Source organism: Pelobates fuscus, chromosome 8 (genome assembly GCF_036172605.1).
Source record: "Pelobates fuscus isolate aPelFus1 chromosome 8, aPelFus1.pri, whole genome shotgun sequence".
NCBI lineage: Eukaryota > Metazoa > Chordata > Amphibia > Anura > Pelobatidae > Pelobates > Pelobates fuscus.
Window position 1 is genome coordinate 173,848,411 of NC_086324.1, and position 16,860 is coordinate 173,865,270.

At 46.8% G+C, this 16,860-nt stretch overlaps 1 protein-coding gene across 1 annotated transcript in view; it reads right to left on the bottom strand.

Moving 5' to 3' along the window:
* Nucleotides 1-16,860, bottom strand: part of LOC134571383 (transmembrane protease serine 9-like) — a 57,970-nt gene that overhangs the window by 30,679 nt on the left and 10,431 nt on the right. The window contains exon 6 of the mRNA XM_063429585.1: nt 297-434. Within this exon, the coding sequence (XP_063285655.1) occupies nt 297-434 (138 nt within the window). The remainder of the gene's footprint in view (nt 1-296; nt 435-16,860) is intronic.

Sequence of the window (16,860 nt, forward strand, 5' to 3'; positions counted from 1 at the left end):
TATTTGGTGAATAAACCTCTCTCTGTTTCTCTCTACAAATCTCTACCTTGCTCTCTTTCATTGGATTTTAGGCATGAGTTGCATTGACCTGATAACCGATGCGTCACATCAAGTCAAATCATCTGAAATAGCTGCTCACGAATGAATTATCTACTGCCTCAATATTTATCGCCTTCAGTCGGAGAGTATTCAAGAACATTATCTAAAATGATTATGATTATAATTCTCTTTTTAAAGAGGCTGCTGGGCAACAGTTGATTAACCATGAAATAATATATCTCCGATAGAGGACTTACCCACAAGCAGGACAATGTGTAATAAATCCCTATAATCCATTGTCACACAATATAACGTCTTGTTACAGCTGTTCTGGTAAAAACTGGAGAAGCTGGTGTGATCTGATGGTGTCAGAGGGCTAAGCGTCTTTCCCACAGCTCAGGAGCCAGAAAGCTGAAGTTCTCTGGACACCAATCCATGGATAAATAACCTTAAAATAAACACTGGCATTCAGTTTTTATCCTCCTATTCTCCCACCATCACAAGGGAATGCTGAGAGACAGGTTCACCTACACTTCCAGGTCATTCTCTAATTTATATTTAAATACGCTGTACAAAGGCCACCAGCAGTAAAACACATATCAGGCTGTTATCTGAGTAGTGAATATGGTGTTAAGTTACATAAATGGTGACGCCCAAGGACATAAAGAAGTAAACTAGTGCTATATCAAAAAAATAAATTCCCGAGAAGGACCCATTGTCATAACATGTCTGCTATGGGAGAAGGGAATGTCATGAAAATGTTTAAACACAATAAGGGTTTTAGAAACATACTTAATAAACAGTGTACAAGAATGGGGGTAGAATGTGAAGTTTGTATTGGGTATGTTACTTTACAGAACTGGTGGTCTGGCTGGAGGGCAGGAAAGACTGTGATTATCCCCTACATCCCCTTATCCATCAATATGACCCCAAACAGAGGAAAAAGCCCTTACTTCCTCTTATGGTGTAACTATAAATATCAACCACTAAATTATGCAGAAGGAGAACCAGAGCAAGGTCCCCAGAATCATACCCCACGACCCATTATTATTTAAAGAATGATAGGGGGGGGGGGGGGGGGGGCAAACCGGAAACCTGCCAAGGGTCCCTTAATCTTTCTATGATAAAATCCCATCACAGTGTGGTATACCATTATCACTAATACCACACACGGAGCACTGGAAAAGGGGGATACGACATTCCTCCTTTCACAAAGGGGTACGGAAGAACCCCAATTACAATTTTTTGACCTCTTTATGCCCTTTTTGTACCATTCTTAGATTCAGGACATCAGGAAAACTTCACCCAATACAGTCTAATTGAAGACCTGACCTAAATTGCTTCGGAATCAGGCCTGAGTCAGAACTTTGTGAATAGATGACTAACCATGCATTTCTAGAAAAATTAATTTTTCAAAAATACTAAATATTTCTCTGTAAAATCCGCTAGCAAACCTCTCCCATTACCTGGTAATCAGAAATACATTAACTATCACTGAGCTCCTCAGAACTAGTTATTAACTTTTCTGTTACAAAAAGAGAAGTCCTGCGCTCACTCCCATCACTACTGGGCAGGCAGCAAGGACTACAGTACACATAAACCCCAATATATAGTAAAAAACAAAGAAAATAAAAAGTTACCTGCGCTCTCTCCTTAATCCCTATGTATATTTAGACAAATGGAGGTCATTTAGTTGCTCCAATGGCCATTGGAGGGAATGCCCTTCAGCCAACGTCAAGGCAGACCCCCCTAAGCGGGTCCTAACACTGACCCTTCAGCCTGCTTCCTTGAGCTTCTGGCAAAGATATCTCTAATGAGACAGAAAGGGGTATTTTTTATATACACCCCCTATATACTTATTAACCCTTAATAGGGAACACATGGGAGGTGCGGCAGCATTGTAACCAGGCTGTGTGATACAAAGTAAATACAAATACAAAAAGAGAAGTCCTGCGCTCACTCCCATCACTAATGGGCCGGCAGCAAGGACTACAGTACACATCAGCCCCAATATATAGTAAAAAAACAAAGAAAAGAAAAAGTTACCTGCACTCTCTCCTTAATCCCTATGTATATTTAGACAAATGGAGGTCATTTAGTTGCTCCAATGGCCATTGGAGGGAATGCCCTTCAGCCAACGTCAAGGCAGACCCCCCTAAGCGGGTCCTAACACTGACCCTTCAGACTGCTTCCTTGAGCTTCTGGCAAAGATATCTCTAATGAGACAGAAAGGGGTATTTTTTATATACACCCCTATATACTTATTAACCCTTAATAGGGAACACATGGGAGGTGCGGCAGCATTGTAACCAGGCTGTGTGATACAAAGTAAATACAAATACAAAAAGAGAAGTCCTGCGCTCACTCCCATCACTAATGGGCCGGCAGCAAGGACTACAGTACACATCAGCCCCAATATATAGTAAAAACCAAAGAAAATAAAATGAATTTTTCTGTACACATCTTTTTGAGGTTTGAAGTATACTCTCTTAGGGAGTCCCGGAATTTCTTGTTAAAAGGGTTCCTGATCCCAGTTTTTTTCCGGCTCTTGTGCTGATAAGAGTCAATGCAATGCATGTAACTGAAGGAATCATGGTTTTAGCTTTGAATGTTAATGATGCTTTTAATGAGGCTAGTTATGAAATTACTGCTATTTATACTGTACAGTGGGGGGGGGGGGGGGGGGGGGGGCAGCACCCAAGATGGCCAGACACGTTTTGTAACAGATAGTGAAAAAAGTGATAAGTGCTCTCTATCCAATAAAGCAGCTATTCACCAACAAGGAGTTCCTTTTACCTTGTGAACAATAGAACAAAACAAGCAAGTAAATTAGGTGGACAGCGCTAAGAATTATTATAATAAAATCATACATACACAGGTAGCAGCAGATTTCGCAATTGTGTGTCTTACTCTTAAAAAAAGGCAGAGGCGGCTCTAGACTTTATGAGGCCTTAGGCGAAACTCAAACATGAGGCCCCACTAACAAAAAAGTGTCACATATACACATTGATGCACAGTTTACCTGTGTATGTGCCTGAGAGTGTGTCTGACGGAGTATCCTTGTGTGTGAATGTATGTCTCTGTGAGCATGTTTGCATTTTTGTCTGAGACCCTATGTGTATGGGGTAGCTGCTTGAAGTGTGTTGTGTGTATAGGAGGGTGATGGTGATAAGGAGAGGCGGGTGATGGTGAGAGGGGGTGATGGTGACAGGAAGGTGATGGTGAGAGGGGGTGATGGTGACAGGAAGGTGATGGTGTGGGGGGTGATTGTAATGTGAGAGGGGTGATGGTGATGTGAGAAGGAGGGGGGGTGATGTGAGAAGGAGGGGGGGTGATGTGAGAAGGAGGGGGGGTGATGTGAGAAGGAGGGGGGGTGATGTGAGAAGGAGGGGGGTGATGTGAGAAGGAGGGGGGGGTGATGTGAGAAGGAGGGGGGGTGATGTGAGAAGGAGGGGGGGTGATGTGAGAAGGAGGGGGTGGGTGATGTCAGAAGGAGGGGGGGTGATGTCAGAAGGAGGGGGGGGGTGATGTCAGAAGGAGGGGGGTGATGTCAGAAGGAGGGGGGGGTGATGTCAGAAGGAGGGGGGTGATGTCAGAAGGAGGGGGGTGATGTCAGAAGGAGGGGGGGTGATGTCAGAAGGAGGGGGGGGTGATTTGAGAAGGAGGGGGTGATGTGAGAGGAGGGGGGTGATGTGAGAGGGAGGGGGGTGATGTGAGAGGGAGGGGGGTGATGTGAGAGGGAGGGGGGTGATGTGAGAGGGAGGGGGGTGATGTGAGAGGGAGGGGGGTGATGTGAGAGGGAGGGGGGGTGATGTGAGAAGGAGGGGGGTGATGTGAGAAGGAGGGGGGGTGATGTGAGAGGGAGGGGGGTGATGTGAGAGGGAGGGGGTGATGTGAGAGGGAGGGGGTGATGTGAGAGGGAGGGGGGTGATGTGAGAGGGAGGGAGGTGATGTGAGAGGGAGGGGGGTGATGTGAGAGGGAGGGAGGTGATGTGAGAGGGAGGGGGGTGATGTGAGAGGGAGGGAGGTGATGTGAGAGGGAGGGGGGTGATGTGAGAGGGAGGGAGGTGATGTGAGAGGGAGGGGGTGATGTGAGAGGGAGGGGGGTGATGTGAGAGGGAGGGGGGTGATGTGAGAGGGAGGGAGGTGATGTGAGAGGGAGGGAGGTGATGTGAGAGGGAGGGGGTGATGTGAGAGGGAGGGGGGTGATGTGAGAGGGAGGGAGGTGATGTGAGAGGGAGGGGGTGATGTGAGAGGGAGGGAGGTGATGTGAGAGGGAGGGGGGTGATGTGAGAGGGAGGGGGGTGATGTGAGAGGGAGGGGGGTGATGTGAGAGGGAGGGGGGTGAAGTGAGAGGGAGGGAGGTGATGTGAGAGGGAGGGAGGTGATGTGAGAGGGAGGGAGGTGATGTGAGAGGGAGGGGGGTGATGTGAGAGGGAGGGGGGTGATGTGAGAGGGAGGGGGGTGATGTGAGAGGGAGGGGGGTGATGTGAGAGGGAGGGGGGTGATGTGAGAGGGAGGGGGGTGATGTGAGAGGGAGGGGGGTGATGTGAGAGGGAGGGAGGTGATGTGAGAGGGAGGGGGGTGATGTGAGAGGGAGGGGGGTGATGTGAGAGGGAGGGGGGTGATGTGAGAGGGAGGGGGGTGAAGTGAGAGGGAGGGAGGTGATGTGAGAGGGAGGGAGGTGATGTGAGAGGGAGGGAGGTGATGTGAGAGGGAGGGGGGTGATGTGAGAGGGAGGGGGGTGATGTGAGAGGGAGGGGGGTGATGTGAGAGGGAGGGGGGTGATGTGAGAGGGAGGGGGGTGATGTGAGAGGGAGGGGGGTGATGTGAGAGGGAGGGGGGTGATGTGTGAGGGAGGGGGGTGATGTGAGAGGGAGGGGGGTGATGTGAGAGGGAGGGGGGTGATGTGAGGGTTGATGGTGAGGGGGGTTGATGCTGAGGGGGGTTGATGCTGAGGGTGGTGAGGGGTGATGCTGAGGGTGGTGGGGGATGGTGGTGCCTGATGCTGAGGGTGGTGTGGGGGGTAGTAAGGCTGAGGGTGGTGTGGGGGGTAGTGAGGCTGAGGGTGGTAGTGAGGCTGAGGGTGGTGTGGGGGGTAGTGAGGCTGAGGGTGGTGTGGGGGGTAGTGAGGCTGAGGGTGGTGTGGGGGGTAGTGAGGCTGAGGGTGGTGGGGGTAGTGAGGCTGAGGGTGGTTGGGGGTTGTGAGGCTGAGGTTGGTGTGGGGTGTAGTGAGGCTGAGGGTGGTGTGGGGGGTAGTGAGGCTGAGGGTGGTGTGGGGGGTAGTGAGGCTGAGGGTGGTGTGGGGGGTAGTGAGGCTGAGGGTGGTTGGGGTGGTGATGCTGAGGGTGGTGTGGGGGGTAGTGAGGCTGAGGGGGGTGGTTGGGGGTGGTGATGCTGTGGATGGTGTGGGGGTAGTGAGGCTAAGGGTGGTGGGGGGTGAGGCTGAGGGTGGTGGGGGGTGAGGCTGAGGGTGGTTTGGGGGTAGTGAGGCTGAGGGTGGTGTGGGGGGTAGTGAGGCTGAGGTTGGTGTGGGGGGTAGTGAGGCTGAGGGTGGTGTGAGGGATAGTGAGGCTGAGGGTGGTGGGGGGGTAGTGAGGCTAAGGGTGGTGGGGGGTGAGGCTGAGGGTGGTGGGGGGTGAGGCTGAGGGTGGTGGGGGTGAGGCTGGTGGGGGGTAGTGAGGCTGAGGTTGGTGTGGGGGGTAGTGAGGCTGAGGTTGGTGTGGGGGGTAGTGAGGCTGGTGTGAGGGATAGTGAGGCTGAGGGTGGTGGGGGGGGTAGTGAGGCTGAGGGTGGTAGGGGGAATGAGGCTGAGGGTGGGGGGTAGTGAGGTTAGTGAAGTTAGTGAGGCTGAGGGTGGTGGGGGTAGTGTGGCTGAGGGTGGTGGGGGTAGTGAGGCTGCGGGTGGTGGGGTTAGTGAGGCTGAGGGTGGTGGAGTATTGAGGCTGAGGGTGGTGGGGGTAGTGAGGCTGAGGGTGGTGGGGGTAGTGAGGGTGGGGGGATGGTGAGGCTGAGGGTGGGGGTAGTGAGGCTGAGGCTGGTGGGGGTAGTGAGGCTGAGGGTGGTGGGGGTAGTGAGACTGAGGGTGGTGGGGGTAGTGAGGCTGAGGGTGAGGGGTAGTGAGGCTGAGGGGTAGTGAGGCTGAGGGTGGTGTGGGTGGTGAGGCTGAGGGTAAGGCTGAGGGGGGTGAGAGCCTACCTTTCCTGGTGGTCACCCTTCCCTGGTGGTCCAGTGTGGGCTCACTGGTGGTCTGGTGGCCATTGCTGCCTTCCGGTCTGCAGCTCCACAGAGCTGCAGACCATGTAATCTCGCGAGATGTCAGAGCGTTGCCGTGGTAACCCGTGGCAACGCTCTGATTGGCCGGTTCTCGCGAGACACATGGTCTGCAGCTCTGCTGACTGCGGAGCTGCAGACCGGTGTCTGCGGTGGCCGGGCAGCCAGGAGGGGCCTCGCACCCGGCGGCATACCGGGCAACCCGCCGGGCCCCCTCCTGGTGTCAGGTCCTCGGTCACTGACCGAGGACCTGACACACTCTGCCAACAGGCGGTTTAGGCGGCCGCGAGGCCCCAGCCAGCGCGAGGCCTTAGGCGGCCGCCTAAACCGCCTAATTAGAGGGCCGCCTCTGAAAAAAGGGAAATAAAAGTACAATGATAGTGCAGTATGTTATGAATAATATGGTTATAAAGATATATTCCAAAGGGGCACTCACGTTTTCCAGAGCTTATAAAGCTCTATTTTAGGAGCCTGGACGGAACAATCCCCGTCTAAGGATTTCTTTTTGCTGGTATCAGATTCCCAAGGTAGTGCGATTCATCATTTGAAAAAAATAAGGATGTAACATAGAAACATAGAAACATAGAATGTGACGGCAGATAAGAACCATTCGGCCCATCTAGTCTGCCCAGTTTTCTAAATACTTTCATTAGTCCCTGGCCTTATCTTATAGTTAGGATAGCCTTATGCCTATCCCACGCATGCTTAAACTCCTTTACTGTGTTAACCTCTACCACTTCAGCTGGAAGGCTATTCCATGCATCCACTACCCTCTCAGTAAAGTAATACTTCCTGATATTATTTTTAAACCTTTGTCCCTCTAATTTAAGACTATGTCCTCTTGTTGTGGTAGTTTTTCTTCTTTTAAATATAGTCTCCTCCTTTACTGTGTTGATTCCCTTTATGTATTTAAATGTTTCTATCATATCCCCCCTGTCTCGTCTTTCCTCCATGCTATACATGTTAAGATCCTTTAACCTTTCCTGGTAAGTTTTATCCTGCAATCCATGAACCAGTTTAGTAGCCCTTCTTTGAACTCTCTCTAAGGTATCAATATCCTTCTGAAGATAGGGTCTCCAGTACTGTGTACAGTACTCCAAGTGAGGTCTCACCAGTGTTCTGTACAATGGCATGAGCACTTCCCTCTTTCTACTGCTAATACCTCTCCCTATACAACCAAGCATTCTGCTAGCATTTCCTGCTGCTCTATTACATTGTCTGCCTACCTTTAAGTCATCAGAAATAATCACCCCTAAATCCCGTTCCTCAGATGTTGAGGTTAGGACTCTATCAAATATTCTGTACTCTGCCCTTGGGTTTTTACGTCCAAGATGCATTATCTTGCACTTATCCACATTAAATGTCAGTTGCCACAACTCTGACCATTTTTCTAGTCTACCTAAATCATTTTCCATTTGGCTTATCCCTCCTGGAACATCAACCCTGTTACATATCTTAGTATCATCCGCAAAAAGACACACCTTACCATCAAGACCTTCTGCAATATCACTAATAAAAATATTAAAGAGAATGGGTCCAAGTACAGATCCCTGAGGTACCCCACTGGTGACAAGCCCAAGCTTCGAATATACTCCATTGACTACAACCCTCTGTTGCCTGTCACTCAGCCACTGCCTTACCCATTCAACAATATTGGAATCCAAACTCAAAGATTGTAGTTTGTTGATAAGCCTTCTATGTGCAACAGTGTCAAAAGCCTTACTGAAATCGAGGTAAGCAATGTCTACTGCACCACCCTGATCTATAATTTTAGTTACCCAATCAAAAAAATCAATAAGATTAGTTTGGCATGATCTCCCTGAAGTAAACCCATGTTGTCTCTGATCTTGAAATCCGTGTGTTTTTAGATGTTCAACAATCCTATCCTTTAACATGGTTTCCATCACTTTCCCCACTACTGAAGTTAGGCTTACTGGCCTATAGTTGCCCGACTCCTCCCTATTACCTTTCTTGTGAATGGGCACAACATTCGCTAACTTCCAATCTTCTGGGACTACTCCTGTTATCAATGATTGGTTAAATAAATCTGTTAATGGTTTTGCTAGTACACCACTAAGCTCTTTTAATAGCTTTGGGTGTATTCCATCAGGTCCCATTGACTTATTTGTCTTTACTTTTGACAGTTGAAATAGAACCTCTTCCTCTGTAAACTCACGTGTAATAAATGACTCATTTATCCTTTTTCTTAACTGAGGTCCCTTTCCTTCATTTTCATCTGTAAATACCGAACAAAAATATTCATTGAGGCAGTCAGCTAGACCTTTATCCTCATCTACATACCTTCCTTCTTTTGTTTTTAATCTAACTAATCCTTGTTTTACTTTTCTTTTCTCATTTATGTATCTAAAAAAGGTTTTGTCCCCCTTTTTTACTGACTGTGCTATTTTCTCTTCTGTGTGTGATTTGGAAGCTCTTATAACTTGCTTAGCCTCTTTCTGCCTAATCTTATAGGTCATTCTGTCTTCCTCACTCTGGGTTTTTTTATAATTACTAAATGCTAACTTTTTGTTTTTTACTATTTTGGCTACATCTGTGGAGTACCACAGTGGTTTCTTGAATTTTTTGCTTTTACTGACAAGCCTAATGCAATTTTCTGTTGCCTTCAGTAGTGCAACTTTTAAATAATCCCATTTCTTTTGGACTCCATTTAAATTGCTCCAGTCTGATAATGACTCCTTTACACATATTCTAATTTTGGAAAAGTCTGTTTTTCTAAAGTCTAAAACTTTTGTTTTTGTGTGGTGTGACTCAGTCACTGTTCTTATATTAAACCACACTGACTGATGATCACTGGATCCTAAACTTTCACCTACAGTAATATCTGATACCAAATCTCCATTTGTTAACACTAAATCTAGTATGGCCTCTTTACGAGTTGGCTCCTCAACGACTTGTTTTAGAGACAATCCCAGTAGGGAGTTTAGAATATGTGTGCTCCTGGCACAAGTAGCTATTTTTGTTTTCCAATTTATATCAGGAAGATTAAAGTCACCCATGATGATAACTTCCATGATGAATCTGCTGCTACCTGTGTATGTAAGTTATCATCATGGAGCTTTAGGTGGAATTATTCATAACATACTGCACTATCATTGTACTTTTATTTCCCTTTTTTTAAGAGTAAGACACACAATTGCGAAATCTGCTGCTACCTGTGTATGTAAGTTATCATCATGGAGCTTTAGGTGGAACAATCCCCACCTAGGGATATATGTAGATCAGGAACAGCAGAGTGATGGTGAGAGTATAAGGAGCTCAAGAATGACTGGGTATTAAAACAGAATCTTTATTAATAAACAGAATAAATAAAACTATTTAAAAGTGAACTATATAGTAAAAAGAAGTATAAATAAAACCAGTCCTTTGTAGGCAATCCTTAATCTCCACTTGACATGTTTCGCTTACAGCTTTCTCAAAAGTGTTCACTTTTGAGAAAGCTGTAAGCGAAACATGTCAAGTGGAGATTAAGGATTGCCTACAAAGGACTGGTTTTATTTATACTTCTTTTTACTATATAGTTCACTTTTAAATAGTTTTATTTATTCTGTTTATTAATAAAGATTCTGTTTTAATACCCAGTCATTCTTGAGCTCCTTATACTCTCACCATCACTCTGCTGTTCCTGATCTACATATATCCCTAGGTGGGGATTGTTCCACCTAAAGCTCCATACACTAGAGCAGGTCATTGCTCTAGCAAATGTAAGTAGGCCATATATTATTTACTTATCCTACTTTTACATACGTACTGTACCATTGGTATACATCCTTATTTTTTTCATATGATGAATCGCACTACCTTGGGAATCTGATACCAGCAAAAAGAAATCCTTAGACGGGGATTGTTCCGTCCAGGCTCCTAAAATAGAGCTTTATAAGCTCTGGAAAACGTGAGTGCCCCTTTGGAATATATCTTTATAACCATATTATTCATAACATACTGCACTATCATTGTACTTTTATTTCCCTTTTTTTAAGAGTAAGACACACAATTGCGAAATCTGCTGCTACCTGTGTATGTATGATTTTATTATAATAATTCTTAGCGCTGTCCACCTAATTTACTTGCACGTTTTGTAACAGCTCCTGCTGAACCAAGTTAAATTACAGCATTTACTGCATTAAGCCATGCCATTTGTGATCCTCACCAAGGATAGCACAACGAGCAACCTGCCACTTGCTATGCGTGGTTGGTGGGGCCACATCAGCTGCATACTGTGTCTGACCCAGTGATCCAACAAGTCAAAGGGCCTGGTTCTTTGAGAGACCCAGCCAATCTCCCGGCGCTGTAACCTTGTCTTGCAACAAATCACTTACAGCCCCGTCACCCCTCCAGACCGGCAGGGGTTATCCCAGTCCCCACTGGGATCACGTGCTCTTCAGCAGAAGCTGCCTCCAATTAGAGGGAAGGTTGCGTGGTGCACCTAAAATAGCCACTGCTTTAGAGCCCCAGCGATGTCAGACGGAGGGAGGCCTTTGAAATTTTTTTTGATGATCTCTGCCAACCCTTCTGGTTCCGCATCTACAACTGATCTGCCATGCCTACAGCTCAGAAGTCACACACTGCGGTATCTCCTACCTGTCCTTCTCCTGGGTTGGGTGCCCACTTGGAGCTACCTCCTAGCAGCCATCAACGTGCCCAGGTGGTCGGCAAACCAGCGGGCTTCAGAACCTGCCACTCATCGGTGGAAGATATATGGACTCAGGGCAATAGCCATCCTCAAGGCCTGGGGCTGCATGTAAGGGCACCAGTGGCACCGCAGCCCCATTCCTGACAGCCTGATGGAAACCCAGCTTATCCTGTAACATAGCGTAAATGAAAATGGAGCAGAAAAGCCCAGACTGGAAATGGACTCTCGCCTGTGGCCTGCGTGTGGCATTGGGTGACACAGCATGGCGATTTCTACCTGTTGAGATGATATCATCTTGTTTAATACTGTTCTTTATGCTTATTCACTTTATCTCTTGTAACTTGCACATTCTACTAATATCCCAGTGGTATTTTAACTCTTGTGTCACACTCATGTAGCATAAGCTTACTTTTGTATACTTTCCATGTCTTGCCTGTCCTTTTTCTCTGAGAATAGCATATATATTCCATTAAGACATGCCAGTTTATCCTGTTCCCACTTGGCATTTTTCTTTCTTAAAAAATATGAGGTGTTATCAATCATAATTAAACTACGAAGCAAGTTTGTCACACTGTGTTTTACGCTGTCAACATATACTGCTTGTATTGCAATTTTACTTACCTCAATAAAAAAGGGATTATACTGTACAAGGTCCAGCATTAGCTCGGTGCAGTGTGCAATCATTATTATTATTATTATTATTATTATTGCCATTTATATAGCGCCAGCAGATTTCGTAGCGCTTAGCAATATTAAAGGAGGGAGGATTTAACTACAAATAGGACAATTACAAGAAAACTTACAGGAACGATAGGTTGAAGAGAACCCTGCTCAAACGAGCTTACAGTCTATAGGAGGTGGTGTCTAAAACACATTAGGACAGGAAATAGCAATCAAATAAGGTGCGAGTGAAGCAGGGCTGGAGGAGAGAGTACAGTGCTGCCCCTTAGGCAAGAGCAAGAGACAGGTATGTGAGGTTGAGGTTACTCTGGGAGGCCATAAGCTTTCCTAGAGATGGGTTTTAAGGCACTTCTTAAAGGATTGTCTGATGGGGGTAGGCAGGCTATTCCATAGGAAGGGAGCCACCCGCGAGAGTCCTGCAAGCACGAGTTGGCCGTATGGGTGCGAGCAACGGTCAGGAGAAGGTCACGGGCAAAAGGTACAGAGAAGAGGCATACCTATGGAGAGATATAAGAGGAGCTGGAATTGTTCAGTGCTTTATATGTATGGGTTAGCACTTTGAATTGACTCCTATGGGATACAGTAAGCAAATGTAAGGACTGACAGAGGTGTGGGAAGACCAACTAGAGAGGAAAGTCTGGCAGTGGCTGTGACGAACTCCCCTTTTTAAGGGGAGTTTGCCATGAGTTTTTGGAGGGGCCTGCATGCCAGCCTCCTGCCCTGGGACTAGGCCCCTGGGGTGTATTGCCATTTAAAAAGTCTATTTGGGATTATTGGACTTTAAAACACTTTTTCTGCCACTTTAAATCCACGGGAAAATGTTCCTCTTCCCCTTACCCTTTTTCCTGTCCTATTGTTTTTCTAGCAGGGCGTTGTCCCAGGGACACTGCCAGACCAGTTTAATCTGGCTGCTTTATCCCTCCTCAATCTCCCATGAGCCCTTGCTATTTTCTGACCTCACCCTACTATAGTGCACTTTTAACATTGAAAATAGACGCACAGCCAAAATCTGTGGAACTATTTTGGGCATGAAAGACACTCTTGCGGTCGGTCAAAAGAGACAACTTTAACCACATGGCAATCCAACTGTATTCGTGATATCTGAGCGCTGTTCGCACATATTGAGTGCTCAGATCCAAGCTATCTGGGGATATGTTGGACATATAGGTTAAAGATTGTATTATATGAGTTATGTATTTTTATGTGTGTAGCGGATAACATTTGGCTGTCCATCACATTCTCATTTGCAACAGTATTTTCTTTTGGTTTTATTGTATATAAGCAGTTGTTACCTAGCATTCGTCTGGTTGTTTGGTAGAAAAGCCATGGAGACCAAATTGAATCGCCCCGTTCGACATACGAACAAACTACCGAACAAGGAGACCGCCCCTGAGAGAAGTGTGGCTCCAATTTACCTTCCCAGCCTTCTTTATTACAGTCTAATTGGAAAAGATGCAAACACATTATGTATTCCCTGGGTGGCCGCCGTTCGACATACGAACATGTGGCGGTGGCCATCTTGCCATATGAACACCCAGCGGTGTTTTGTCGTTGAGTGTCTGGAACCCAAATCGGACACTCGACCATGCAAACACCGCTGAGACAACCATACTTCCATCATTTCGTGAGGAAACACACGAACGGCCCAACGTTCGGTAAAAGGATACACACAAACAAGGGGATTCATACGAATCCAAGTACAGCCCATTATACCCAGCATTTTCATGACTTTTACCCTGCGAACAGAGACCGACCGCAAGGCCAAAGTGCATGGAACTTTTTTGGCTACTGCTGTCAGTCAAACGAACACCTCCATGAAATTCCCGAACCCCTGGTCCGATCTGGGTGATTTTTTAGTGTGTTGCTCACTCAGGTCAGGGCTATCAAGGGATGTATGATTTAAGGGTGTATCTTACATATTTGGGGTACATCTGGAAAATGGGGAAAAGTGTGTGTAAAAACTGTTCAGATAATTGGGTTATCTTGCAGGCGGAGGAGATGTGTGGGCTGTAACCTGTGTATGATTGGCTAATGTACATTTTTCTGTGGGTGTCCCCCTTGCATGGGAGAGATGCATAAAAGCAGGGTATGTGGGATTAAACAGTTCTTCTCCTGATACTGTGTGTCGTCCAGTTATTGGGAAAGGTGATGGATATTCTTGGATTGTTTTACTTGCTACTTATGCTGTGCTCCTGGTGTTAACTATTTGTTCCTGAGTTATTCTTGAATTACCTGCGGAGAACGTCTATGTGGGCTTAGCGCTCCGCTACAATGTGGTTTTTGTAACAATTTTTGGTCTTAGAGATATTTCCTGTACCTGGAGATAATTGGCTTACTACAGCCACTTAAGCATATTATCTCCAGTATAGAGAAGAAGATAGACTGGCCGCACAGCCTAAATCTGTGCAACTATTTTGGGAATGAAAGCCGTGCTTGCGGTTGGTCAAATGTGACTTCCATAAAACATTTGAACCCCTGCTCTGATCTGGGTGATTTTTGGATATGTTGTTCACCCAGATCAGGGCTATCCAGGGATGTAGGATTTGTGGAGATTTTTCATTGTTTTGAGGTGTTTTTGGACTTTGGGTAAAACTGGATATTTTCTGCCTTTGGTAATTGATTTAGTCCATTGTGTTTGGTAATTCTATCACAGGCAGAGGGGAGGGTTTGTGTACGTTAGCTGGGAGTGTCTAACTGTACAATACTGTGTTGATTGGCTATTGTGGGGAAAACCTTGTGGGGAAAACTGTATATAAGAAATGCCTCTGTGCTCATTAAACCAGTTCTACTTCACCCTCAATTTAAAGTCCTGTCTCTTATTGGGGGAAACAGCTACAAGGGATTGCTATGCTCTTCATATTCCCTTGGATAATCACTAAGCTCTTTTAAGAGCTTGTTCCTGCTTCACTCTCATTGGAACCTGAAGCCTTTCATAGGTCCAGGGTGGGTAGGATATGGCGAGACCCCAACCAAGCTGCGCTGGTTCAGGGGGTCTGTGGTGGTTGTGGTCTCTGGTGGGATGCTTGGAGCCCTCAGGAAGCGCTAGGAGCATCCTTCAACGGAGGTACCCAGTCGGGGTGCCAAGGGATCCGTTACAGCAGCATTCAGTACTGACTGTAGTGGGGCAATACGACTTTTGGGAAGAACAATCAGGAGAGGGTTACAATAATCCATGTGGGAAATTACTCGCGCATGGACAAGCTCCTTGGTAGCATCTTTTGTAAGAAAGGGGCGGATGCGGGTTATGTTTTTAAATTGGAATCTACAGGATTTGGCAACATACTGGATGTGAGGCTCAAAGGTGAGGCCAGAGTCAAGTATGACGCCAAGACAGCGTGCTTGCAAGGATGGACTTATGTGGATACCACTGACTTGAAGGGAGAGCAAGAGAGGAGGATCAGTATTAGGAGGAGGAAAGACAAGGAGTTCAGTTTTATAGAGATTGAGTTTCAGAAAGCGGGAGGACATCCAGTCATAGATGGAAAAAATGCAAGCAGTACAAATGTTGCAGGATGGCAGGGGAGAGGTCCGGCGAGGAGAGATATATCTGGGTGTCATCAGCGTAAAGCTGATAGTGGAATTCAAAAGAGGCAATGAGTTTGCCAAGAGAGTCAGTATAAAGAGAAAATAGAAGCGCACCAAGGACAGAGCCTTGGGGGACACCAACCGAGACAGGACAAGGGGAGGAGGGATCATTAGAAGAGGAAACACTGAATGAGCATTGGGAGAGATAAGAGGAAAACCATGAGGGCAATGGTGTATCCTGGTTTTGTGCTGCCCTAGGCAGGACAAAACGCAGGTGCATTCCCCCCCCGCGCTACCCCCACCCAACACTTCCCCCCTGCCCTGCCTTCTAAATACGCACACACACATTTACTGACAGATACACGTACACTAGCTAACAGAAACACACACACTAACAGAGACACACACTAACAGAGACACACACACTAACAGACACACACACACTAACAGACAAACACACTCACACACACACACTAACAGACAAACACACTCACACACACTAGCAGACAGACACACTCACACACACTAGCAGACAGACACACACTCACTCGCTAACAGACACACACACACTCGCTAACAGACACACACAGACACACACTAACAGACATACAGTCACTCGCTAACAGACACACACACACTCGCTAACAGACACACACTCACTCACTAACAGACACACACACACACTAACAGACACACACACACACACTCACTAACAGACACACACACTCACACACACTAACAGGCAAACACACTCACTAACAAACACACACACACAAACTCACTAACAGACAAACACACACACACACATTAACACACACTAACACGCGAGGGAGCTGAGCAGAGTGCTCAGGGGAAAGTGCTCCTTCACCAGCGCCGCCCGCCCGCCCGACCGCCCGCCTGGCTTGTCAGTTAGCCTCAAGGCAAACAAGACATTTGCCCTGGGCAAATGCCTTGTTTGCCTCGCGGCTAAAACGTCCCTGCATGAGGGGACAGAGTCACAAAGACCGAGCGATTGAAGAGTTTGAAAAAGGAGAGCATGATCAACGGTATCAAAGACAGCAGAGAGGTCAAGAAGTATTAGTATCGAGTAGTGGCCTTTGGATTTAGCTGTGATTAGGTCATTAGTAACTTTGATAAGAGCAGTCTCAGCAGAGTGGAGAGGGCGTAAGTCAGACTGAAGAGGGTCAAGGAGAGAGTTGGAATTAAGGAACCGAGACACAAGGGTAAAGACAAGTCTTTCCAGAAGTTTTGAGGAGAAAGGGAGCAGGGATATGGGATGATAGTTAGAGGAGGAGGACGAGTCAAGAGATGTTTTTTTTCATTAGGTACTACAGTGGCATATTTAAGGTCAGCAGGGACAACGCCAGAAGAGAGAGAGCAGTTGAAGTTGTGTGTTAAGGAAGGCACAAGACAAGGGGAGAGAGAACTGATGAGGTGAGACAGGATTGAGCGGGCAAGTGGTGGGGCCAGAGGAAAGGAGAAGCACAGTCACCTCTTGTTCAGTAGCCGGGGAGAAAGTCTGAAGGGTAGGAAAGGCATGATCGTGTGGTTGATAAAGAGAACGACAAGGCTGGGAGAATTCTTTCCTTAGCTGTTCAATCTTGTCGGTAACATGCAAAGCTATTGGCAGTAAGGTTAGTTAGTTAGAGAGAAAACGTTTTACTGTTTGGCGAGGGCACGGGCTGCGCTGC